We start from the raw sequence: 27,672 nt of genomic DNA on the forward strand, positions 1-27,672 counted from the left end.
CTAACTGTGTCTGTCTGTTTGGTGCTGTGTAGGGAATGTACAGCAAGTTTATAGAGCTTTATCACTGAAGACAGCTGCCTGCTGCTGTCCGGAAATGACGCTATGAGAGCGGGGAGTGAGAACCAAAGCAGAAAAGTTGTGTCAGACAGATAAGCAGTAAGCTGAAGCTCATTATAGATATCCATAAAGCTGAGGGGAGCTGCAGATTTAGGTGATAATTCTTTGTAGGTTCACTATTCACAGATGTCAGTACAAACTGTATGCAAACTATACCCTGTCTTCAGGACAAGCGATACCAACACAGTGAGAGAGATGAAGAGTTCAAGCCGTCAGTCAACCACAAAAGTCACTTGATAGTAATCATAGTTGAGATGTACTGAAAGTATTTTAAGTGCTTAATTGTTCTTAGATCACTTCAGATCTTGATGATGGTGAGTCAGTCACTTCTAGCTCAATTGCTGAACAACTGTTACTGCTCAAATAACGCCTCATCTCTAAGCTTCGTCCTTCACGAAGTTCCTCTTTTTGTACAGTTTGTGCATCCGCACTTCAAAATAGCATCCTTGAAGCGCTTACTGTGACATTTCAGTGTTCATCTGGTCTTTTCTCACCTGATGGTGTTTGATTTTGGTGAATAGTGGTGTAATACAGTGTCTTAAGGTGCTGTAGTTATTATATAGCAAATTATGCCATGCATTTCTAAGCCTAAACTACTGTAATAGCCATGTCTACAAATGCAAATACATCATTGTCGCCAATTATGTTTAATTGACTGCTTAGAATGAATAATAATCATAATGATCAATCTGCTAAATATGCACTCCGAAGCCTTAGTTGGGATTTTCGACTCCAAATTTTTTGGCAACTCTCCTGCATCTTCTGGAGCACCTGGGGCCATGTCTGAGGTGGATGGCAAAAACAAGCCAGCATGTCCTTTAGATGTGGTGCAGCAGTCTGCTCCCAAATCCCTGGCTGCCAGGACGGTGTGCAGATAAACAGGTAACCCGGTCGGGAAATCATCTATGAACTGTACAGAGAACACTCAGATGGCACATCAATTTATCAAATGAGTCATTTTTCTCAGTGGAACAGCCTGAACTCAAGAGATAGACATGCTATTTCAGGGCTGACAGCGTTTGCTCGTGCATTAGACTACACCAGCATCAAAGCACTGTGCATCCTTTCTGAAATGTCTAACAGAATTGTGCAGTTATGTGAGATGCTAACCTATGGTAATTTATCATGTAAGTGTTGGTATTTAGATAATAACATGTGCTTGGCCAGCATGAACTAATGCAGAACTGGAAATTGGTGGGGACTTTTCAGATTAAACACGTACTTGTAAAAGCAAGATTGCAAGACTTTCCATGTGAAAATTCCAAAGCAGCTGCTGAGTTTTATTCAGGTTAGCTTAAGGTCATTTGGAGGAAGAGGCAAAAGGGAAGGTAATCTCATCCTCTTGTGCACATTTTCTGTTTTGTTCTTTATATTTATGCTTGTTTTGAGCAGGAGAAACAGCGGTCTGTCTGGACTGAATAGAAAATAAACTTCAGTAACCCGCCACTTGAGCACTGTTTGAGTGACAGGACATCTCTGCAAAGTGCAGTGCACAGCACAGAGCTGCTGAGCATAAAAGACTGTGCCAAACAGGTCATTACAGTAAATTAATTCTTAGAGGGAAATTTTCCCTCAATGCACTGTACCTGCATAAGGTAGAAATTGATTTAACCCAGTCAGACTCTGTGGGGTGACCCAGTTCCTGTGCAAATAATCTCTCGGCATCAGGCTTTGGATTAGATGCCATCTGTGAGAGATCTTTATTCTCGTTTTGATCTGTTGTTTGAGACAGGCACAGAAAGAACAAAGATGTCAGCCATTCATCAGCCATGCAAATGTCATTTTGTTCTGTGTGCTTGATGCACACTGAGCTGCTCACTCTGTCCTCGTGGATTATGTGGTCCATTGTTTCCTTTACATCCTTTGCCTTCAGTGGATGATTTTGAAGTGAATCTCATGCAAATCATTTCCACACGCACTGCCAGCAGTCTGCAAGAAAGTCCGTGGTTCTCCAGACCATGCAACATGGCATGACCTCACCTCTCCCAAGCTAAATAAAATTTAAAACCATTCAGACTTTCAGATACTCCTTCCAGGAAAAGCTTTCTGTTTAAAGAACATTTCAGGGAAAAGAGTAATTGCTAAAAACAATACATAAGCACAAATATGGTGCAGGAAGGCCTTGCGACATACAGTGCGTGATACATTTCGCGCCCACCTCCATCAGTATTGTGATGTGTTTACTGGCCCACTTGCAGCAGAAACTGGCAGCAGCCCAACCAATCTGACCCAACCAACCAACCCAGAGGCACAATCATTAGCCTATCACCAGTGACCGTGGCAGGATCATTAATGACAAACTGCAACGCCAGAGGCGGCGGTTGGGGGTCATCGCCATCCCTGGTCGTGCATTTGAAGCTGCGGTTACACAACCTGCCAGATCTGAGTGGTACAGTCTGTCCTGCATCCTGCACCGGGTGTGTGCATGTGTGTGTGCAGGGACTAATTTGATCTCTTCAGTGGCTAAAAGCAGGAGCACAGTGTTCCCAGTCATGGAGGACAGCAGACTTTGCCAGCTGATATGCAGCCTCTGACCTATTTGGTCTTGATTCTTCCGTTCGGTCGGATTGTTTGAACACAGAATCATGTGTTTTGTGTTGTGTCATTGCAGGATCAAGATGCTAATTGCCACAGGGCGATGCAGCAGGCAGCAGTACGCATTCAAAGCTATATATATATACACACACACACACACACACACACACACACACACACACACACACACACACACACACACACACACACACACACACGTGTGTGTATTAGTCTTGGAAGTAAATCCCACATTACTGCCACATTGTGTGCACATTGGACAAATATTGTCCTTAGCGTCATTAGCCCATGTTGCCTTGTGGCCATATAGCGAGATCAGAGTAGAAACATCAGAGGAGTTATTGGAATTGAAATCCATGTTTGCTAATCCAAAACACGGCCCATTACACAATGGCAGGACTTGTGTACAGTGCATACCGTGGATGCCTGCAGGAGAGGTACCCTATCAGTCACTCCAGCTGTTTTGATGTGTGGCACAGAGGCCTCCCTGTCCCCCTGCACAGGCCCGGTATGTGTAGCCTTTGAGATAGCCGACTGTGGGAAGGACCAGCGCCTCCTTGCTGCCTTGCTCTAATGAGTATTGGCGTTTGTGATCTCAATGCAGCATGAAAGACCTCTCTCTGACAACTATGCTTACTGTCACCCAGAAAGCTTGTCACCACATACTAACAACTTCCAAGGCGTCTTTACAAACAGAATGCAACAAAGAAGGCAAGATGCAACGATTTACCCCCAACGATCAGATTTGTTTCTCACTTTGATTTATACTGTGCAGATGTAATGATAGCTGCTTTCCCACGTCTCATGGGGTTGTCTTAAGCTGTTAAAACCACCACAACAGCACCCTGAGCCATAACAACTTGTCAGGGGTGTTTCAAGATTTTCATTTTTTTAATTTATCTTTATTATGATGTATTATATGATCATTTCAGGTAAGTCAAGATGAAAGAAATGAGCCATAAACATTACATTGTTGATGTGATAGCTAAAATTAGCTGGTTGTCAGAGCAACACCACATGTTTTCAGGCGTCAGATCAGAGCAACAGATGAAAAAATGTGTGTAAACAGACGTAAAAGGAATGCTGACATCTGTCAGCTTGAAACGCTGTCTGAGACTAAACCAAATAAGCTGAAATCAGACAGTAGAGTGAAAGCTAGCTGTTTTATTGGTTTTTGGCCATGCTAGCAGCGTTGCACTAGGATGGCAGCTGCGGTCAGTCACTTTGGACCGCAATCAGATGTGAAATTTGGTATAGATCAACTGTAATAACTCTGGTGATCCCCTGACTTTTCAGTTTGTTTAATTTAAATTTATGACAAAATACCTGCAAAACTAAGGACACTCCCAATTAGCAAATGTTAGGATGCTAAACTAAGATGGTGAACTTAGTAAGACCAGATTAATATCAGCATGTCAGCAGTGTCATTGTGATCATGGTGCTGTTAGCATTTAGCAATTCTGTGCTTGAGTACAGCTTCCTAGAACCGCTAGCATGTCTTAGACTCTTAGTTAGCAGTTATTTCTATGGCAGAGAATGTATGTTATTGGAATGTACTGAAGACATAGAAGGATTAATGAGAAGTGGATGTTGTTGCAGATGTGGTGTGAGAAGTTTCTTTGGAGGTTTTGATGGCTCGGGGGGGTTTTCGTGGTTTTGTTGCCACGTCTCTGTGTCAGCATTAAAATCCTTTCAACCATAACTGCTAATGAGTCCAATCTGACTGCAGCTGGTGAAGGAGCGAACGGAGCCACTGTCAAGATGGGCTGAGTATTTCATACACAAAAGATAGATTTTTGGTGGCGCAGAGGTTGCACGCCGTCATGCTTGATCCTTCCCCTTGTCTTGAAACCCTTTATTTCACCATGAACAGATGAGCCTCTCTCTCACAACTCCACTGTTTCTGATTTTTCACTCATCGCCCATTTCAGCAGCTGGTCTGTGGAGTGGATGAGTCAGGTTAAGTGTCCTGGTTAACAGCTCAAATCCACAGTTTCTCCTGGGAGTCCATCCACTGACTAATGGTTCCGCTGCACCCACTCATTTGTTCCCACGAAAGAGCTCATGCAGCAGTCATCCTGGCAGCCATCCAGGAACACATCAGGCACAAACATGAATGCACTGAAAGATCCGTCCGTGCACGTATTCACTGTAAAAAGCTCAATTAAGACAGGGCAAGGGAAGCGGCATGATCATTTGTTCAGTGAGACAGCTCAGGGGACTGAGGAAAGGTTTTTAAGTTTGTATCAGTGTCAACTCAACAAAGCAAAAGCTTTAGCGTTACATGATATCTATTGTAAGATTTGATTTTGCATGGTCAGCAAGTAGGTAATCTAGACCACGCTCTGCGGTGCCTTGTGTTTATTTCTGCACAAGGCTGGCCAGCTAAGCTATAATCATTGTTAGTGAAAGGGATATCTTGATACTATTATTCCTGTTCATTGTTCCATTATGTCCTCCTCAGCATTCAACCTGACGGTGCGTTTTTAAAAGTATCCCGAGCAGCACTTGGTACACGATTACCTCACAGCCTGGAGAACATAACCACAGTCATATTCTTCAGTTTTTTTTATAGTTTAAAAGTATGCATCCTCAAATGATGCCCCCCCCCCTTTCCTATCCCAATGTCAAAACATCTCTTCTTGCACATTCCTGTACAGTAGACTTCTTGACTGCCTGAGGAGAAGAGGGCCATGTTACCTCCACTGAACGTCTTCTAGTGTCCCACAAACTTGCTTGTGGTTCGACCGTATCCTGTATCGATTCCAGGCTGAGCTTTTAAGCTGAAGGAGATAACTTTCCTGCGTGCTTGTGCACCCCATAAATGAGCTGAAATCCTTTTTAAATGGGCTGTGATGTGAAAACCAGTGCACGGATTGATAGAAATAAATACATTTGACAGACTCTGTTGACGTCTTTAGTCTCATATTCTGTTTTGTCAAATGAAGTGGCTGAACATCACAGTCCTGCAGTTTCTTGAAGCTTCTCCTGCAAAGTAAACTAGGCAAGCTGTGGCACTCTGAGTGAGGTATTCAATCTTTAGGTTTTGCAGGAAGTCGTTGTCTGCTGGGTTTATTTGTATTTGTTTGTATTGTTTGGCTTTATGGCCAGATGTTTCTGGTTGTCCATGGTGCTTCCCATCAGTCCTATGGTGTTTGACAGCCACAGCAGATCATGAGTCAGCTTGACCTGCAGCTTAACACGAACACTGAACTCTGTCTCAAAGGAGATCTCATCCTGTTCCCCTCTCTCCTCATTCATTCAGTCATGACTCAGACTGAGAAAACCTGAATAACATATACCGTTCCCATGGTGTTGTCCCATTACCGGACTTAAGTACAATAGTGACCAAAATAAAGTGGATCATTGCACAAGAGGAGTCTTATAGATATACTTCAGTGGTACATTTATATTGCGCAAGTTGCATCTCATTCACTCTCACAGTGATGCCAGTGAGCAGCCATGCAAGGAAATGGGCTGACCATCTGGAACAGTTGGGGTTCAGTGTCTTGCTCAAGGACATTTCAACATGTGGACAGGAAGAGCCTGAGATCAAACCTCCATCGCCATCCCTGTGATTGGTGGACGACCCATTCTGCCACCCCTTCAGTAGCTCATGATTATTGAGCTATTGAAGGGGTTTATTAGTGGGATTATTACTGTGAACATGTTTCAGCACAGTCTTCATCAGGTCTACGTACTTGTTATTTGCACTTATAAAAGAATAAACTTGAGCTATTGAAGAATGTTTTTATGAGCCTCCTGCAGTGAGATGACGCACTTAACTTTATCCTCATATTCTGGCTTGCAGCTGTGCATTGGATGCCATTTTTATGGATGATGTGCGATGAGCAGTGTTACTTCTTTGGAAAAATTTTCCTTTTCACTCTTTTTACCCCAAACTCTAGATCCTACATTTCCCACAATGCAACTCAACAGTGTCTTTCATTTGACTTTCCATGTCTTTCAAACGCCACACCCCACAGTTTGTAATGCAAACCATTATCAATTTTAAGTCTCTAAGCCTCAGTTGAGATGATCCTGATGACATCACTATGACATCATTGGGGTATTAAGAACCCCCTCCAACCCAAAATCGGTGGAGTGTCCCTTTAAGTCAACTTTTTATTCTGGGGATTTTGCTTGTAAAGGAGTATTTTTACATGGTGGTGTTGATATTTTTATTTAAGTGAATGAACTGAATGCGTCCTCTGCCACTTCCTGTTGTTTCCAAACCCACAGGGCATACCTATTGTTCCAGTGGAACAGCTGCATATGTGGGAAAACCGTCAGATAACATGCTTTAGCTCTGAAAAAGTGGCGGTCACAGCGTTTGTGTGGTCATGACGGACAAATAAAAAAAAAATGCATGGCCGGCTGTGTTGCCTGTTCATTAAAATTTTGTGTGTTTCTGTGGTAGGTGGCTGCCAGAGCCGGAGTTTATGACATCCTCAACCAGCTGGGCTTCTCGGAGTTTGAAAACCCGAGGGACACGCCGCTGGCCAGGCTGCGCTGCCGCTGGCAACAGCACCACATCCAGTCACTTCCTTTCCGAGGGGAGTTCATCTGAGAGAGGATCACTGTGAACGCACCAGGACAGTACTGTGCTTTTCAAAATAAAAGACATTTACAGTAACATTGTAATGCCTTCTGTATTTACCCCTGTATTATGCATATGTTCACTTCATCTATTGTTTGTTACTACCTTTTTTTTTTTCAAACTCACTGGCGATTTTAACATTTTGTTGGTGTTTCAGTGTTGAGTCTTAGCAGAATGTTGCTCCTATATTAGAAGTTGATATTTGTGCCTTTGCCCTTTTTAATCAATGGTAGAACCTAGAATGTCAGTGTACTAATATTTATGTAACTTCTCTTTAAATAAGGTTTGACAGAACTTTCTGTCCTAACGAGTTTTCACCTTTGAAGTTGAGACAACCTTTTAAAACTTTTAAAACTGTTCGAACAAGACAAGAGTTGAATGTTGTCATTGAGGAGAGAAGCAGATTCTGCTGTGTTGTCAGCCATCAGTTTTGGTTGTATGTCACTTTTTTTTTCCTGACTTTTCCTTCCTCCACCCGACACAGTCGCCATCAGTGGCTGTGCATTTGTTTGACTTGAGGCTTTCACTTTTGAGGAGATGTCCCATGTACATATGAAAGCTGATGTTATTTAAATGTTTTCTGAGCTGGTCAGAGTGGATGTTTTTGAGGGGAGATGCAGCCGAGTTTCTTATGCTACAGTATAGCAGCAGTGACCTGTTGTGCCTGTTTCTTTTTACATTTATTTACTTGTGTCATGATACAGGTACTAACAGTACAGCATGTCAGGATTTCTTATGCTAGTTTGATTTTAAGCTGTAAATATGTCTTTTTTGTTTGAAAACATTGGAGCAGTGTTTCTTAAAAATTGCAAATGTATACTTTCCCATGTCATTATAACACTGCTTCCTTTATGTGATGTGAAGAACCAGAGGGATCATGTTTTATATGCTACACATTCTTCTTCGTTGTCAAAACATAGTGACTACATTACCCACAATGCAACTCAGCCACCAACACTTGGGTTGGAGATTCGGTGTTTGTTGTTATGCTAGTAGAAGCTAACATAGCCTGGATTTGCTAGCCTTAAGCAGAGATATAAAGCAGGCTAGAGGGGTCTGATGAGGCCGCTTCTCTTGAAATCCACTTTTTGAATCAGAATCAGCTGATTCTGACTCAAGTGACATCACTTAAGGCAATATGTCACACTTCATGCAGCTCCCTCTGGAGCCACAAAAGGCTTTTTTTTTCCACATTTTCAGTAGTCCTTTTTTCAGTAGTATTCACCAAAACCTGTAAACAGACCTTGTTGTGTAAACTGGGTTCCCCTTTAATCAGCTCAGCTCTCATAGACTTCCTAACCCCGGCCAGTAAACAGTTACAGTTTTGGTGACATTGCAAGTTATCAAATTATACATCTGGAAAATTTATGTTTGGAAAACAGCAAAGCCTTGAAATACTTGGTCTAACTTGTGTTAAAGAAGAACTTGATGCAGATAAATATACCTTTTAACAACTGTAGCTCATGTTGGTGGCATCAAAGGAAGGAGAGTTTTTATGCCAATTATTGTTTAGCATGCCTACATTTCCAGAATAACTTTTACTGTACAGTATTTCTTTAAAATTGCTAATATTTCTTTTGTTTGATTATTTTGATCATCTTTAATTTGCTAATATGTGTTTAGTTGTACCTATTTTACTTTACAACTACTTTAAGCTCAAAGTGTGCATTAAAAAACACAAATCCTGCCTTAAAAACAGAAAGAGTGAGCCAGAAAAAAAATAAAAAAATCCCTCCGCCAGATGCCTTTCAGTGCTATTTTTATCATTTCTGACATTGTGTCTGTACTGTGTATAATTGTTTCAGACTAAGTGAGCTAAAAGATTGTGATGAAATAGCTTTTTTATGTTTGAGAGAATCCATTACAAACCCATCTTCATGTGACTTGATGAGAGAACTTGTGCAGGTTGTGATAACACCGTGACGTCTTCGCTATGCTCTTAATTTAATGTTTTGTTTTTTGTTTTTTTAAACAGACGCTCCTCATAGAGGCAATGTATTATCATTTATTCACTCAATGTGCCACTTATTGTCTTTTTTGGGGGGCTAAAATAAATAATTCAAATAGATTTAATAGCCTGTGTCTGCTTTTGGTATCATTTTATTGTTGACTTTTCTAAGGAGAAAAATATCCGCGTCAAGGATTTTGATTTAAAAGGAGATTTTAAAGGAATGGGGGATTTTCAATAAAAGAACACTGTGCATCAGAGCCAAATAATTGTCTCTTCCCTCCTCGGCTTCCTGTCTTTCCCCCTCTTATCTCAGCATCATCTTGTGCTCTAGATACGCACCGCTAAGACTCCGCTCGCATATCCGGACAGCCTCTTTGTCTTGTGTCAGTGCCAGCCTTGGAGAGCGGAGCAGGTTATGAGCGTCGAGCAGCATACATTTACACAAAACAGATGATTCATTGTTTGGCTGAAATCTTAACATATTCCGTATACAGTAATAAAGAGCTTAGGCAGATCAAAAGACTAATCTGAGTTGCCTTTTGATGTGGACAGGTAAGGTCTTAATTAAAAAAAAAAAAAAAAAAAAAACATATAGTCACTCTCAAGAATGGAGGGCTGTGTGGGGATTAAAAGCCACCGGCCGGCACATCAGTGAAGCTCACTTGGCTTTGCTGGCCTGCTTTGAAAGGCTGATATCCCAGATCACTTCCCGTCTTGTAAGTGCATAGCAGGCTTATCTGTGGGAGTACGGAAGTTGTTAGGATTTTATCACACCGCAGCCTATCCTGGATTATTGTAAATGGAAACCAAGCACTCCAGATTGAAACACTCCTTTTGTAGTTTATTACTCTTGTTTCCTTTCTACATCATCTCAGTTTATCTACTTTATCCCTCTTTGTGAGAGGCGGCTGGCACCATCTGGGATATACAGAATATACACAAACACACGCTTTTACAGAGCATAGTGTCCGATTTGGAAATTTCTCCTAACTCCACCAACAGAGACAAATTGGTTAAAACAACATTCGGATATGGAGAGGGGCTATTCAGTTGCAGCATGTGGCCAACTTGACTCCGGGTCAAGATAAGCCCAGGACATGAAGACCATGCTTGGATGATATAGCGGCCTCTTGCCTTTGAAATCTTTTCCAGACTCATTGAGATACTCCCCAATGTGAAACTCAAGCTAGCGGTTCTGAAGGATCCCGAGATTACGGCGGACAAAGAGCGGCTTTGAGAGGTGAGCTGTGAGAGGGGATGTAATGAACTTCATGTGAAAAGCTTCCCTCTGCAGATGAGAGAGCTGTTCAGGAGAGGAGGCACGGTGCTGGTGCGCCGCCGTCCTCTTTGATTGTTCTTGTGTGGATAAAGGCAGCATTACAAACACCTCAGAGACTCAAGTGCGCCCTCAGCCCTCTCAGGGAATTATCAAAAATAACACGACTGTGAAAATCTTTGAAGGGATGTCTTAAATCTGCACTGGCGAATACACGTCTAGGGCTTCATTTACCATGGGCAATAATGCACAATCCCGGATAGGCTAGGCATTACACACTCCGCTGAGCAAGGTAATGAAAAGTCTCAGCTGGCAGGATAAAAAATACTGATTGATAGAGAAGGAGAGAATTGATAGAGAGCTTTTAACTGTTCTTTATTTTCCTCTTCTCGATCCATTGAAATTTATCCCACCGACTAAGGTTTTGTTATTTAAAAGCCCTGATTCCAAGAGGCTTGTTATCTTGTTGTTTGAGCTGCGCTCGACTTAAACTGCATAACAAGATAACAAATTCTGAAAGTGGAGCCACTGATGACAGCGTCTCGCGAGTAGAAATGCCTCCGAATGGCTACACATACACAGTACAAATGACACCTGAGAGACTTTGCACTGTGTGTTCTTACCGTGTTGTTTCATGCAGGCTATATGAATCTGAACAACCCAGATAACATTCATTACCTGGCCTGGAATTGAAATAAAAAGGAATATATTTATGGATCAGGAAGAAGGGACACTTAGCAGCATCCCCTAAAACCAGAAAAATCAAAGAGAGAGAGACAGAGCTCACGTGGATGAGGGACAGAGAGGGAGCGTGAGAATATGGACAGAAGCGTCGACGTGATATGAAGCCTAATGTTACTCTACACTCTGTGGATTATCAGTGAAGGGTATGAACTCCACTGCAGACTGGAGTCTCGGTTCACAGCGCCGCAGTGACAGATGAAATGTTTCCTCATTGTGCTGCATTATTATGAACTATAATTGGTCGAAGTGGTCATGGGTCACATCTGCAGCCCACATCCAGGCGTTGTCTCTCCCTCCACACCTCCTTGCAGTTAATTCAGTCGTGTTGACTGTGCAGCAGCTGTTACTTTGACATAAAGTATGTTGGTGTTGAAGTTTGCTGTCTAAGCATTGTGTAAAACGTTCTCAATTTAGTGTAATTTTATGAAAATAAATGTTAGATTTATGCAATATGTGCACAATATGTTAGGCTTCCAAATCTACTGCTTTAATAGCATCATCTAGCTAATATCTCTTCTGCCTTTTTCCCTTTGAAAAGACAGACTACTTTAAGTTATGCTGACTATGATCTGATTATCAGCCTATGCATACAACAGCTTAAGAACCATCACACAACTCTGAAAACCTTGAAATGTGGAGCTGTGCTTTGAAGTTGTTGTGGCATTATCTCCTTTCCTTTCTTAGAGGCTTTCCCTACGCTGAAGGACTACAAAGAGAAGCACTGAAGCACCTTTCCTTTGCATTTAGGGAGTTCAGACTGCTCATATCACGGCTGCCACTTTGATACTTCTGGGTTGTTTTACTCAAGAACCCTCTAAAGCCAAAAAGTCTGTTTGACCATAATGTTGGTCTTTTGGGGCCCCTGTTGCCTGCTCCGTAATCCAAGAGTTAAAGGAATAGTTTGACACTGTGGGAAATATGCCTGGATGATGCCACTCTCATGTCTGTCCTTTAAATATGAAGCTGCAGCCACAAGATGCTTAGCTTAGCTTAGCTTAGTTTAGCTTATCTTAGCACAAAGAGTGGAAGTCAGGCCGTAGTTTTACATTGGTCACATGTGGGACTCAGGACCAGACAGAAGCCCGTCGGATACGACTAAACAAGACTGTTTCAGCAAGTGCCCCCAAACGACATCTGGTTATGTTCAAACGACAAGGCTGTATTAACTATAAAGAGAGCAACGGAGGAAGTAAGGTGACGTTATAGGGCGACAAAGTCCGAGTAGGAGTTCACGTTTCCTGAATGGGTCAACACAACCCTGGACTTTAACACTGGAGACAGCTGTTTGGAGGCAGCCAACTCTGTTTCTCTAAAGCTTGACCACGATTGTTCCTTTAACTTAACCAAGTGTTTATTATTGGAACCATGATGATGAAGGTCCCCTAACCTCAACAAAGCATTTATTTTAACCCGACCATGATCTTTCCCTAAACTTAACCTAACCGAACCGTAACCATAGAGCTGTCACATCAGAGGATGTATTTGTTCTTCAGTAGTGTTTTGTCGCAGCTCTTGGGGGCAGAGAGAAATGATGCCCTGCCAGTATTAGAAAACACTCGTGTGTCGTCCTAGAAAGCAGCGACAAACAATTCTTCTTGGACAAAACTCGCGTCTAACTCTCTCCCCAAAAAGTGTGACTATTCCTTTAGCTTTCCACCAAATTCAACTGGAAAATGTCGCATAGTTTTTGAGACATGAAGAAACAAACACGAAGCATAAACCTCGTTGGTGGGAGAAAAACAGATTCGGGAGCGCTGCTGCAGCCCCAGCAACAACTCCCACACTCATTACAGACTAATCACATTTTCTTAAGGGGTGTCAAGTGAAACTCATCGAGTCTGACCCGGGTCATAACTCAGCGCTCATTCTGAACCTTTCAGTCCCAAATCCCTCCATCCACACGGGGCAGAGGACCATAATAACATCTCCTTCAAGTCACTGGTTTGTAACTTGGCAAACACAGCAGCTCCTCTTCCCTTAAGCTGCCGGGCAGACCAGCAGCTGCTTTGCATCTCCCTGCATCTCGGAGATGAAAAGTCACATATTTTCTCAGCATGCTGGCATGGCTAGACCACATTACAGCACACACTGAGGCATCTGCAGCTCCACACACTGCACTGTAACTTCTCCCGTCACTGGAAACACAGCGAAAGAAGCTTGATCTTTGCAACTCCACCCTCAAAGGCCAGGCGAACCACTGCTCAGCAGATTAAAATGCGTCTGTCCATTTCAGATTTTAAGACAATTTATCTGCGCTGGAATTTGGAGCAATGCTTAGAAAGACGTCTCTGTGAAGAATGAGAGAGGAAAGAAACAAGATGTTTATACTTTCAAGTGTTTATAGTTCGATAATGTGAAGAGGACTGGCTTCCTCAAATGAAGGACAGAGTGTTCTAATGCGAGCACTGTAGTAGAAAATTGTTCTGGTGTGTGGACTAAACCACAGGCTGTGAGTGGAGCTATTCATTTCAGAAGGGAAAAAACAAGGCTTCTAATTGAATACTATGCTATATTGTGGAATGTCATCCTGGCTTTTAGACACAAACGACACACAAAACAAAACACTCCAAACAGTATGGATGGAAAAAGAGCATAAAACTTCTCACAAGGCAGTTAATGGTTTCCATCTTTTAATGCTGTGGGTTCAGTTTCCATCGCTTATTAATGTTCAACTCCGGATCACCATCCAGTCCTCTCGTTGCCACCCAGGGGGGATGACTGCATAAAACCCACACCTGCTCTACATTGACCATCCTGGGAGAATGGAGCTAATCAGCCACAGAGTGAGAGAATCCCCTGCGTGGGGGAGGAGGCCGGCCAGACCGGCAGAGCCCAGACACGCTCGAGGAGCGGCGGAGGGAAAAGAATGTCCAGTCTAGACACCTTTTTCCTCAAAAAGTACCTGAAAGTCAAAGCTCTTTTCAACCCAACCCCCTTCTCTTCCTCCGAGAAGGATTCCAGAGTTGTTGGTTCAGTCTCTGCGTGGTCATGTCTGACTAAAAGTCTGGACTCCAGCAGGGTGAGCAGGGGCCAAAAAAAAAAAATCCCGGTTGCTTGAGCAGTCATCCAAAGTTTTAACAGGCGGTCATTCCACCGATGAAATCTACTGGACAGTTTTCACACCTTCTAAGCCTCCAACGATGGTGTTGGATTTGTTCCCTTTTTGCAAAGGGAGCATATGCTCACAGTGACATCTGCAGGATTAGTCCAGATTATGAAAATTTGAGATTTGAAATGGCATGAGGTCATTAAATTGGATAATAAATGGTGTGCTTTGTTTATACTGGAATGCAACAGACGTGGAAAATGGGCATTAAATCTGCTTTTATAATGATAGGCTTCAGTTTGAATGCTATTCCAGCACTTTACCTTACCTTTAAATGCACTTTATTTGCCTATATATAAGTAGATTCACATTTTTTAAAACTTTATCTTAAATCAGTGTACATTTTCACAGCTTTTGGACAATTCTCCTGTTCATACGGGCCCTGAGGAGATAGAAAGCACAATTTCAGTGTTAGAGGTGGTCAAAGTTACACCCTTTCAGTGTGAGATTCCTTCTTTATGTTTCCACAGCTAGATTTTCCTTGCCGACCTGCAGCAGAGAGTGCAGTAAATAACACAAAAAGGAAAGTTTGTACCAAAAAGACCCCCACTTTAGATGCTGAAGCCTCTTATTCACTTCGGTGTATTTTGGCACAAAAGTGACATAAGGAACAATTACAACAACCAAAAACTGTCTCAATGCACATAAGGGTGTGCGAGCATTGTTTTCAGAATGACTAAGATAGATGAAATGTCTCCTTTAAACTTTCATCCAGCATGACCAAAGTGTCTCTGGCTTTGATTTGATCTTCTTTAAACACACCCTCAATATATATCTGTAGGTTATATATCTGTGGTGCTTTGGACTGTAGATTGCTGTTATTTGTTGTCATGTGCGCATGTCTGTGATTTACGTTATGTGCCTAATGCACGCCTGCTGGAAACCAAAATTCAGTCCCCCGTCTCTTCAGACACGTGCATTGGAACTCTCTGACCTCTGCCATCCCTAATTTATCGCCATATCTATCACTGGCATGTGTTTGTGGACCAATGTAAACACATATGAGTGATTACCTTGCATCTGTAAGAGTTTTTCACTCTCTTGAAGAGAGCAAAATAGAATTTTAAGAGGGAATATTAGCTGTGGAGGTGTGCATTTTTTCAGGATATGATGATATAACAGTTTCTTTTTTTCTTTTTTTTTTTTTTTAGTTGAAAAAAAAAAAATCGCTTGGCTAAATATGTGGTTGTCTAGTGGGGAGAAGGCGCTCCCACTGTTGGCTGGTAGTGGCTTCAAGTGGAGCAGTTGAGAGTCCCGCAGCCGAACCATTGGTGCGTAATGGTGCACGACTGGACGGCAGATGTTTCACCACCGGGACACTCTGTCTCTGCACACTTTATCTGAACTCTTCCGACTTTTTTTTCTCAGCGTAGGCGTGCGTTAACTTGCGCTCCAGCCTTTTTAGAAAGTTATCTGAGGAAGCAAAGGACGAAGAAGGGAAGAAAAAAAAAAAAAAATTGGGCTACCTCTTGAAACCGTCCCGGTTTTTACCGGGGAGTTGTCGTCATCAGCACCCCAGATTGTCCCCCCCTTAGCGCCCTAAATGGATGGGGCAGTCTCGGTCTATGCATTTCAGCACAGGCCAAAAGATTGGAAACAACTTGCGAATATCCGTCAGTTTGGCGTCTAGAGGGAAACGCTCAGAAATGCCCGGCTGCTTCGCTGGAGCTCAACTCTGAGGACTTTTCTCCTGCATTTGAGCGTTTTTTTCAGGAGGAAGGACTCTGTTCAAAGTTTACAACAGAAAGGAAAAGTCAGCGCTGAAGCGGCAGCTCTCACACTATAGCCCTCGCTATGGATTGGATGTATTTATTGATGTGCTTTTCACTCAGTCAGCTATTTTTGGATCATATTTTCGCTGCAGAAACACATGGTGAGTGATCCATTTGTTTTCTTTTTTAATGCCGTGCTTTTGCAGTGTGTATAGAAATGCAATCTAAATTATGATTGTGGTGGAATAATGATAAAAAGTGATGGTCTATTGTTATGGACATGTCAACATAGTAAGTGACAGCCTTACTGTTCTAGGTTAAGTCAAGACAGTTTATTTAACTCCTGGATCTCCCTTTATGTCCACATTATAGCCTACTCCTGTTTCATAAAGACAGCATTCAATTTCAGCAGCCTTTATGTACTATGTAGATAATAAGAAATAAAGTTTAGTTCTGTCCTCTATGATACATCTTTTAATCATTGGGCATACTTTGCTCTGTAGTCTTTCTCCATAAGAACTTGCCCTACAGCTCTGTGAATGTGATTCTCACTTGACACTGTCTGTCCCATCAGAAAAACTCTCTGGAAAGTTAAGTGAATATGGTCTTATCGTGCCATTCAGCACAGACTCCCATGGCCGGTACATTTCTCACGTGGTCTCTGCTGGAAGTGGAAGTAAAGGTGCTGCTGCTGCTGCTGGTGCTGCTGCTGATGCTGCTGATGCCTCCTCAACCGTTGGCAGCAGAAGAAGGGTGGCCCGCAGTGCCCCCGAGATGCCCTCGGTCACCTCCGCCTCGGCTCAGCACTTGTTTTTCAATGTCACCGTGTTTGGGAAAGAACTGCACCTCCGCCTGAGGGCCAACAGGAGGCTGGTGGCCCCCGGGGCTTTTGTGGAATGGCAGGAGGACTTTGTGGAAAAAGCCAAGGAACGCATCTACGGAGACTGTGTTTTCACTGGGGATGTGAGTGACATGCCGGAGGCCTCAGTGGCTATCAGCAATTGTGACGGACTGGTAAGTCACCAGTGCATACTTGAAATGTATGTCTGATGAAGAGAGGTGTAGCAGGGAGTAAAAATGTCAAACAGAACGTGGAGGGTTGTTATGTATTTATTCATCTTCAGAAATGGCCACTTAACATATTTCCTGACCTAAGCTTGCACATGCATCATGCCCTTACATAAGACCAATACATTAAAGCAATATCCCTTCTTAAATCTACTCTGAGTGTCAAACATTCAGCCCTGTGTCTGCTTGAGACGTGGCTGCAAGTTTGTAATTTGGCCCTTTGCTCAGAGGCTATCATTTTCAGTTACCTTATGTGACCAGTTTTCACTCTCTTACGAAAGCATTAAAGCTTCCATAGACTTCTCAAACAACTCCTGCATCATAATTTCTATTCTTTCCATCTGTTCGCTCAGTGTCTTCCAAACCCTCATATTTTTGCCAAAATACTCCCCTATACACTAGCAGGCACATGTGGCAGTTTGAGTGTCGGGATACTGCTCTTCCATTGGTCAGGAGTTCTTCAGGCAGCCAGCGATTGGGCTAGAATCGAGTGGGTCTGACCAAGCTTGAAGGGTTGTGCATGAGAATAGAGACAGGAGCAGAAGGGCCTGGATATTAACTATGAATCCATTATCAGATCTGAATGCTTTCATATTTCTTTCTTTGACAAACAGTCTGTGGCTGAGCACAGACAGTAGCGTATGCATAGCATGTAGATGGACAATAGCCAAGTTTAATTTTTTTACCTAAACCTGCATTAATTGATTTTTTTCCCCCACTTGGGGGCAGCACAACAGGTGGTCAACCCAACATTGACATTACCTGATATGGTGAACATGAGGAGCAATATTAGCCATTATTTTGCCATTGTGTGTCTGACCACCTCTTTTTATCTCTTTAGCTGCTAAATGCTCTGATATGTTATGCTAAAGTTAGCGCCACCTGGTGCGCCAGGAACCTGCAATCTGAAGGGGTTTTTTGTCAGTAAAAAAGAGTGAGGACAGAATTTGGTTGGAGCTTCGCTAATACAAGTATTTTGCCATCCAGGAATCTGATCCAAAATGGAAACCCTGACAAGCACTTTGCTTTGGCAAAATATGAGTGTTTGGAACATATGAGCATATGGATGGACTTCAGAGATTATGCTGCAGGAGTGGGTTTAAGAAGTTTCTGAAAACATTTTAGTTAAAAACAAGTTAAAGATGATTCTAAAGAGACAAATTTTGGGTGGAAAATGACTTTAAACAGCTGTTTTAAGCATCCTCAATTATGGCTTTCTTTAATTGGTGATATTTGAGGCCTAGCAAGGTAAAGATCTATTCCATTCAGACCTGTTTGCTGTCCAGAGCATTGTGCATCTCCTCCATTACCACCAATCTATTCATCATTGTGCTTCCAACACAGTCATTTGAGGTCATCATGGCCTCTGCGTCGTGCTGTGATGGACTGGAGCGATGGGATGTGAACTGAGCCACTAATGGATGTTTGCAGTCGAGCAAATTAGAGTGAATTTTCAAACGCACATGTGACATTTGAATTGGCAGGTTGGCCTAAGTGAGGCTACTCCTTAGCTTTTCTGAGTCAGCCCTGCGAATTGCTCTGACAGGAATGTTGTGTTGAAGATAACCTTCTGACCCAGGAGCTTTGAAACCCCTCAAATGACACAGACACTAAATCTCAGTTATGAGTCCTTTTGTAAACTATCACACTCCGACACTTCCAGTGAGAAAACCTAGTTTTTTTTTTCAGCTCAGATTTTCACAAGCCCACGGTTTCATCTCTCCCTCTCTGTGTCTTCATATGCTTGTGAGGACAGTTGAGCTTTTTATGTTGTGGATGCCTGCATCTCTGAACGCTTGCATTGTTTGTCATCATCACCGCATTTTCTCATTCTCAGAGTCTTTCTGTACACAACAAACCACGCTGAAGATGCCCCTTACTTCTTTCTTAATGTAATAACAGTGTGTTGTGTGTGGACAATGCCGTGCTGTGTTCTAATCACAAGGTCATTTCCTGAAAGGTTGTGTGCCCTTCAGTGACTCAATTCAAGAAGTGACGCAGCAGCACTATGCAGCACAATGCTGTATTAACCGACCTCTACGATATGAACGGTATTGTTTGTTAGAAACCTAAGCAAACCAGAGATGGCAGGCTTCATCCCGATGTTATTTGATTTTAAGCAAGGCCTGATACAGAAAGCAAAGAGCTGAGAGTTTAGAAGAGATGAATTATAGAGAAGTAAAGCCACAAGCCAGGGAGTTGTTATCACGGACAAGACAGGTCTTCTGTTGAGAAATTTGATTTGAATGGCACCTTTCATGCAAGGATTGCAGCTCACAGTGCAAGAAACAGTACAATGGAAACAAGAAACAAACAAAGCACATGAACCAAGTGCTTCACAGAAAAAAAGACATAAAAACAGGGATAGAAAATTCGTGTAAAGCCACTTGACAATAATAAGAGTTAGAGTAATATTAAGAGTTGTTGATGTTGGGGTCTGTGTGTTACACACGTGTATTTCTGGGATATTGTGTTTGGAAAGACATGCTGCTGTTGACTTTTCCAAATGTCAAATTTCAAAGCTTTGAGCGTCTTAAACAACATTGCATTGGCCTGTACTGAAATGAGATGGCGGCAAAGGTCTCAGAAGTAAAACCAAATCAATCTCTGTGTAAAGATACCACTCCATCCACGCGATTTGGACCAACTCACTCTTTAAAGGTTGCCGTCAGACTCTTAGGAATATTGTCCATGTGTTTCCTTGCATCAAAGCCAACACAAACGTAGACCTGTCTGTGCATGCAGGGATGTTGGGGAGCATTTGAAGGTGCGCAGACAGCTCGCAGGCAAATTATTTAGTCTAAAGTGTCTGCTTGATGTGGAAGGACGTGAAGAGATCATGTCTGATGAAAGGACCCAGTTTGAAAGGAATAAGAACGTGACTCATGTGCTGAGGTCACTGCATGTGGGCCAAGTCCCTGATATGCACGACGCTGTGTGTCTTTGCGTACCACCAGCACTCCATCTTCAAAAGTGTGTTTGGCAGGTTCCCCTGTGGAGAACAGACACATGCTGTATTGGACGATTGGAGAAGATATATATCACAGCTGCAGAGATATATTCTCTGCAGTGCTGGAAACAAAGTGTTCAGAAGAGCTTCAGTACAACTTTAATTTCCACGCTAAGCTTTGCTATCAGTGTCCTCTGCAGTGAGGGCGCGCACATACATGAACAATCAGCATTACATCACCAGTAACAGATTACTTTAATTTGGTCTGCTGCCATGTGTCGGGAGGCGAATGATTTACGGCATTCCAAGATCATGACAGATAAGACATGCATGCAGTAAAGCTGCAAATTCATTGGATATCTTTTGGGTATATTTGTCCTCACAGCCCTTCCAGACTGAGGTTGCACAGAAGGTGAATGACTCCTGAAACAGACGTGCGCTTTCATTTTAATATAATTTATGTGTGATTGACCAAGATGTCTGCGAAATCTCCCCGTCTGACAGGAACTCCTGCTGTATGGCAACAGCTGTGCGCTCCAGACGAGCATGACTATTGTTATAGAGCGATGAGTGATGGCTATGATTACACCGTTGCTGCTCATGTGTTGGGAATTAGCGCAGATGACAGGCTGATTGAATTACATGTGTGATGGAAACACGAGTGCCGGATAACCGCAGTCGGAAGAGCGCTATTTCTGTGTCCATCAGTTAAAAAGAGAGGGAGCCACCTAGCAACAGTGAGCAGTCAGTTGGCTTTTTTGGGGTGGGGGTGGTGGGGGCAGTTTTCCATCCATTGGAGATGGAAAATGCTTGCATAAATTCTTCTATTCATGAATATTTGCAGGAATTCTGTACAGGGCTGGTCCCAGTCCAGTATTCCAGTATCCTCCGGTGTTCCAGTACTCTGCTGGCAAGGAAGTAAAGTCACTAAATTAAGAGCTCCATCAGTGGAAGCCCGACGTCTCAGCCAATAACGTGATTTATTTCCTCTCGGCCTAATCTTTATTTGCTGCAGCTACAGCATGTCTGCCGAAACATGTGCTCGTCCAAACACACACTGTAGTACAGGACACACACGTGCGCGCGCACACACACGTGCACAGACAGACACCAGGGAATGTCCTGAATCACATCAATACTTAACAAACTGATTATAAATGGCCCAATAATATATCACTATATTCTACCTGCTACTTCTATTGGTAGAGCCACTTCTAAAACTACCTCTTACTATAGTTCAACTACTTCTTCTTCTACCACTACTGCTCCTACTACAGCTACCACTACTTGATACTGCTAGTATCACTACTACTACTACTGCTTCTGCCTCTACTGTTACTTCCATTTCATCACCAACACTATAACTAACAACTTTGGTATGAAAATCAATCAGCCAAAAACAGCAGCTTCGTAATTTTCTTCTTTAATTAAGTGCTCTACTTAATGGCTATTATAATTTAATAATTCATAATGATAATCTCCTCTTTGATGTCAGGCCTATGCAGATGAGTGCCGGTGATTATGAGTCCAATTTTCTCTCTATAATCTGCGTCTTGACCACCAGCTATGCTTGCCCTTTGTGGCCCTGCACAGTGAGACGTGAAAGCTGATAAAAAGGAATCAGGTAGTAATCCCCTGCTCCCACAAGCTGTCTCATACGATTATTTCAAGCCTGCACCTCTGCTGAGTCCAGCAGCACTCAGCCATGTTTTACTCCCCGGCTTATTGATCTTCCTGATTTCCATCCAGCATCACCAGCATGTCCATCGCCATCAGCGACTTACGAATAGTGCGTCAGAAGTGTTATTTCGTCCTGCCTTATAGGTCAGATAGATCTATAACGCAGGGCAAAATGAGCTCATGAAAATTATTATGCATGCCTTGATCTAAGTGGTTGACAGAGGATCATCATTCTTCTTTCTGTCTCTCATTTGTGGATCAACAAACATAGTGCCTGGAACTGAAATTACACGTTTCTAATCAATCTGCCACAAATTACAGGTTAAGCTCCTGGAGTGATGGTTGCACTTTGATTTTCTAGCTCAAACATCCGTGGCCTGCGGCACTTGTTCCATTTTTATTTTGTTTTTGTCATTTGTGCACTTTAAGGATGTCTCTATTAGACTACCTCAGTAAAAGATGAAAAAGACCATGTTTGATGTGTGCAACAGCAACACTGGTGTATTGCGACACTGTTTGCCACTTACCTGTCTCTATATATGCATAAGTGTTGCAAGAAAAAGATCTCTGTCAGCAAGGGTGTAATTTTGACAGGGTATGGTGGTGGTGCTGCTGCTGGCATAATTTCACATTGATTGTCTTCCTCAAATCTCTCTGAATATTTTTCTTACTGTCGAGCCACCACAGAGTAGATCTGAGCTGATAATAATGTTGACTCACTCATCTGAAAAGGTCTTGCCTGTCAGGTCATGGACTGCTGAGGTTGTTTAGGCGATATGCAGCCTGAAACGGACGCCTGCATGCTCCCCGGGCTTAAAATAAGAGAAAAATGAAATGTTTATTTTATTAAGTAAAGCACACTTCTCTTTGGAATAAAGACACAAAAAATATTGTAAGTAGGGTTACAATACAATGAGTCACAGCGTAATTAGTTATTTCCCTTACTGTGTCCACCTGTCTTCGGAAACCAAAGCTACGCCCTTGCAGGCTGCTATCACACAGTTGCACAGGCTCACACAAAGAAGTGTGTCTGGACTCAATTAATTTAAGCATTTTGTTATTGTTTCATTGTGTCTTCTCCGCTGAAGTCAAACCTGTGCATATTGATGCACAGCATGTTTCTTTAAACGAGACAAATTTCCAGCAGTGAAGTAATTTCCGTGCCTTCTTTGCACCGAGCAGGTGACACACTCCAGCTGCTGCTTTGGAGAGCAGAAAGAAGCCTCTTTCTCAAATCTTTCTGAGGTTACATACAGTAAATATCCAGCTTCACAGTTGCTCTTACTGACGTGTGGAATTTAGTGCACTGGTGAGCCTAAGGTTTAGCTATATTTGCCTTTTTTAAGGTGTCAGTGACAGAGCTGGATGCCTCATTGCCTTTACTTCAACACATCTGTGTTTTTAAGCATCACAGTATGAAAAACTACTGATGTGTTATTCGGATGTGCTAATTCATTCTCACAGATGATGTTGCTGCAAATAATACAGTCAGTTCTGTGTGTTGAGGAGGTCCCAAAGCAAAAATGAGGTTTTGGCTTTGATTTTTATTTGTGACTGTGAGAGGAGACTGCTCCGAGGTGGAGGCACGGGAAGTGGGGGGCTCTTATGGGCCATTGACCCCCACTTAACGCCCCCGTCCCACATCCCTTTTAACTTGAGAATCACTTTATGCCTGCAAATACCCCTATATTGCAACACTCACGGCAAAAAGATGCTTCAATCATTCTTGTCACTCTGTGTCCAGACAAGCATATCAGATCCTGTTTTTCACTCGAGTGTCTCACACAACAGATACGCTCTTATTTTTTAATCTGCAGCTGTTTGCACAAGCTCTGTGCAGGCTTGCATCTCAGCTCACTGGTGTAACCGTGACCTGAAGCATTTAATTATACTTAAACTCTGTTTTTTATGCAGGTAAATGTGAGGTTGATGCCCAATAAGAAAGCACTGAATAAATAGATTTCTGCACATTTTGCAACCTAAGTGCAGCAGAGTGTGCAGCTCAGCTGTGGTTTGTAATGTAGGTTGAAATATTGTGGCGATGGCCTACATTTCCCATCATGCCTAGTACTGGACTGAGTGGTTTGTTTGCTGTTTTTGTTCCCAAATGTTAGTTTTCATTAGTGTTTGTAATGTGTCTGGTCAGAACATGGTGGTTTATTGTCATTTTTGTGCTGGTTTATAGTTTTAACCATTAGTGAGGTGGTTGTTTCATTTCTTGACTCCAGCTGTATTTTGAGCACAACACTCTTCAGATTTTGTTCTCTTACCTCTGAAATGATGTCAGTGTCTGTTCACATTAACATGCTAATATTCTCTTAATGACCGTTTGGAAATGTAAAGCAGGTACGGTGTTAAAATGTTCTCTGTTTTAGTTTTTAGCACATTGGCATGCTAACATTTGCTAATTAGAGCTAAATACAAAGTACAGCTAAAGCTAATCAAAATGATTGTGAACAAATTTGCCAAACAGCTATAAACATGTTAATTGCCTGTAGCTTATAAAGGACTTTAAGCCCTGAGTTTTACCTCTCAGGCTTTAAGCATTCAACATGTTTGCAGCCGGAGCTTTCCGCTCCAAGCATTTCATATCTGTTTTCATAGATAAATGACGATTAATGATACATTTTCTGTTAATCTATTAACCAGATAATTGTCTGAGCTCTGAGCACCAAGGCAGTGCTACTGACACAATAATTAATTTGTCGGTCAGGTCTTTTTTAATCAGTCTAAATGTAAATTTCAGTGGGCTGAAGCCAGTAACGATACAGAAATTAAGGCAGATCCTCTGAAGCTCCATTAACTTTGTGTCTCCTCCTCACTTCTGACAGCAATCCTACACTCTTGCCCGGCCCAGACTTCACTGTGCTGTGTACATATGTTTACATTTGGTTCCTCTGTAGGCCCTTCCAGATGCTGCTGCTCTCCCCTCACAGACCCGGCTTCACTTTCCACCCACTGCTGAAATAAGAGACCACAGAGGAAGTATTCGAGCATGTCTTACTTGGCATTTCCTGGTCAGGGGCTGGACAGATTCTTTCACTCCTCTTTGCCCTCACTGTCACATTTCCACCTTTCAGTTCACAGCGTTTGTGTTGTTAGCCCGGAGTTGTTTTTTTTAGGCACAGTGTTCCTCTTTGCTGCACTGTATTTAGATTTCTTTTTGCAGCTGTAAATACACACATTCTTGCCAGAACTTTGTTGGTGTGCCTTCTTCATGCGTATAATGATAGGCTGGATGCATTTCTTTTTTCTTAGTAGGGAGCAGGAATATGAGAAATGTCATTTGCACTGTGCAGTGTGTTCAGAAAGCACAGTTTATGCGTATTAAGCGTAATAGAAACAAGATGGCAACTCAAACAAGAAATGTGTCAACTTCAAACTTGTTTGGTTCATTAGCAGATGATGCAACGTTGCTTTTGCTCCATGTAGGTCACACTGGGATATGTGTTCTTCCTTAATTTACTATTACAAGTTGTTTGTGTTGTTGTCTTTTTTGGCCACAGCTTATGACAGTGTGACAGGAAACATGAGGGAACAATGTTCTCTGGATGGATTTGAACAAATTATGTGGCAGTGTCACACCATTTGTCCACCAATGTGCTCCATAACTGCATTTTTAAGAAAAATGTACTGAACAGGAGAAACATTTCTTCATGTGTGGGTCTCCCTTTAGGTTAAATGGTGACTCTGAACTGCTCGTAGGTGTGAATGTGAAATGCCTCTGAAGTGTCATCCCAGTGATAGATTGGTCACCTCTTGTCCAGCATGAGCTGGGACACTATCCTCCCATGACCCGACAAATGATGAATGGTGAAACATAATTGAAGTGGAAGCTTTGGACAAATGCTGATATTGATCTTGCATACAGGCTGTAACAGCGAGCCAAGGCTTAAACAAGAGCAACCCTTTGTTTACTCACAGCTTGGTGGCATATGTGATTTTCCATCGACAGAGCAGAGAGATGTGTCATATCCAGTGAACAGTAGATTGTTTGGACGTTACCATCCAGCACTCTCACTTACCAAAACAGTTGTGCAACGCGGAGGGGAAAAGTCTTACATACAAGAATGTACACAACAAGCTGCACATTTCAAGTTGATACGATGAGCTTCTTAACAAGCAACTGCTTATTTACGCAATGAGCAGCTGTGGAGCATCATCATCATTCATTTGGAGTCAAGCGTATGGCCACCTGATGAATGAAAGTCCAAAAGTCACTCTCGCATTAGCTCTGTTTTTGGCCTCTACCAACTCCTGAGGGAAATATCTGGTTACTTAACTGCTAAATGCTCCACTATGTTCACCAGCTGATCGTGAACTGTGTCTGTCTGCTGTTTGGTGCTGAGCAGGTAGTGTCCAGTGGGTTTTTAGAGCTTTTTTTGCTGAAAGCGACACTGTGAGAGCTGTGAGAGTGGATCAAAACATTGACAATGACCACGTTTGCATGCACAAAATATTCCAGTTTTTGCTCTTATTCCAAAAAGGACAATAATCCTTGTAAACTGGTTACATGGATAATGAAAATGATTAGTCCACCAATAGTCCTATTTATGTGTACTCTGATTAAGAATACAGTTTCTCTTCCATTTGTTTGACCACCTTCTGGAAAAATACCTCATTATTCAAAAACCTGTTGACGTCCAAGCCTTTCATGATGTTTTTGTCATTTAAAACATTGATTTTCTAAAAATATCATCCCTATTTATGGTGTTCACTGACCAATGACCAAGACTGTCGATATAGCACATAGCGCAGCAAAAGGTTTACTAGCAAACTAGCTGACATCATGTTGAAGTAATGAACTGATACGCAGGCTGCAAATATGTAACACAGGCAGTTCCGTATCAGCAGATGTGTTTGCAGACATTTAGACAGAAATAGCTGCGTGTGTGAGGTAATTCAGAAACAAAAATGGCCCTGACATTGTCAAATTTGCCGAGCATTCAGAGAAACAATGCTTGACTTAATAACTTGATTGCTTGTGCAATAATGGCATCAGCCAGGCTCTAAGAATAGCCACAGCAAATAGGCCGACTTTGTACACAAAGCTCTCATATTAAAAAAAAAAAAAATACACAGTTATGCCTGTACTGACTCAGTGCAGAGTGATAGTATGTAGAAAATGTCAAAAGCACTTTTAGTGATCGCAACTGCACCAACTGAGACAAAGGAATATATATAACTTGCAGTGTGAGAGTGAATCAGAGCTGGACTTTGGCTTTCATATGCCTAAATATTTACCTTCAGTCACACTGAGTACACCACGAATCGGCCTGAAACAGATGGAAATCAGTGTGTACAAATGTTTGTCTTCCCTTGTGTGTTGTTCCAATCAAGGTGCTGCATTAGCACCAGCAGATGCTAAAAAGGAGGACGCAGTGCCGCAACATCGCTTTGGTTCTTTGTTATGCACCTGGGAATGAAAGTCACCTAGTTATTGAAAGTGCCAGATCCCATGCTGTTGTTCCTTGGGGATGGATTGTTGTAGTGTTTGTGGCATTTTTTTGGTGATTTTTTCAGTTAATTTGGTCTATTTTCATGTTGGTGATCAAACGCAATTTCACAATATTTCCGGAGCAGCTACAGCAAAATTATTGAAGTTATGCAAATCAGCAGTAAATGTCACCTAATGATTGCTGTCCCTCTGAGTGAAAGAGCGAGGTCATTTTTTCTTTCCACAGGGTCCACTTTTCACTGTCATTCAAAAATCAGTCAGGGAAAACTCCATGTCAGAGGAGGAAGACATTACAATTGTGCCTAACCCCTAATTCAGTGCTACTAACATAAATGTCAAGGTTTGAATCAGTGAGTCGACGGAAGGGTCAGCACGCCCACTCTTATGCGCAATTATGGCTGCTCTCTGTGGGGAGTATAGAGGACGAAAGAGAGACAAGTACTTTGCGTGGAAGTAC

General features: G+C 42.3%; 2 protein-coding genes across 5 annotated transcripts in view; both read left to right on the forward strand.

Annotated features, from left to right (window-relative positions):
* pald1a (phosphatase domain containing paladin 1a) overlaps window positions 1–9,341 on the forward strand; it is a 50,441-nt gene extending 41,100 nt beyond the window's left edge. For all 4 annotated transcript variants that reach the window (XM_070990828.1, XM_070990827.1, XM_070990829.1 and 1 more), the window contains exon 20: window positions 7,091–9,341. In XM_070990828.1, the coding sequence (XP_070846929.1) occupies window positions 7,091–7,240 (150 nt within the window). In that variant the 3' untranslated portion in view covers window positions 7,241–9,341. The remainder of the gene's footprint in view (window positions 1–7,090) is intronic.
* A 6,483-nt stretch (window positions 9,342–15,824) lies between these two features.
* The window catches only part of LOC139350039 (A disintegrin and metalloproteinase with thrombospondin motifs 14), a 42,840-nt gene continuing 30,992 nt past the window's right edge, over window positions 15,825–27,672 (forward strand). Inside the window, exons 1-2 of the mRNA XM_070991130.1 lie at window positions 15,825–16,220; window positions 16,634–17,073. Coding sequence (XP_070847231.1) covers window positions 16,142–16,220; window positions 16,634–17,073 — 519 coding nt within the window. The 5' untranslated portion in view covers window positions 15,825–16,141. The remainder of the gene's footprint in view (window positions 16,221–16,633; window positions 17,074–27,672) is intronic.

Source organism: Chaetodon trifascialis, chromosome 21 (genome assembly GCF_039877785.1).
Source record: "Chaetodon trifascialis isolate fChaTrf1 chromosome 21, fChaTrf1.hap1, whole genome shotgun sequence".
Lineage (NCBI taxonomy): Eukaryota > Metazoa > Chordata > Actinopteri > Chaetodontiformes > Chaetodontidae > Chaetodon > Chaetodon trifascialis.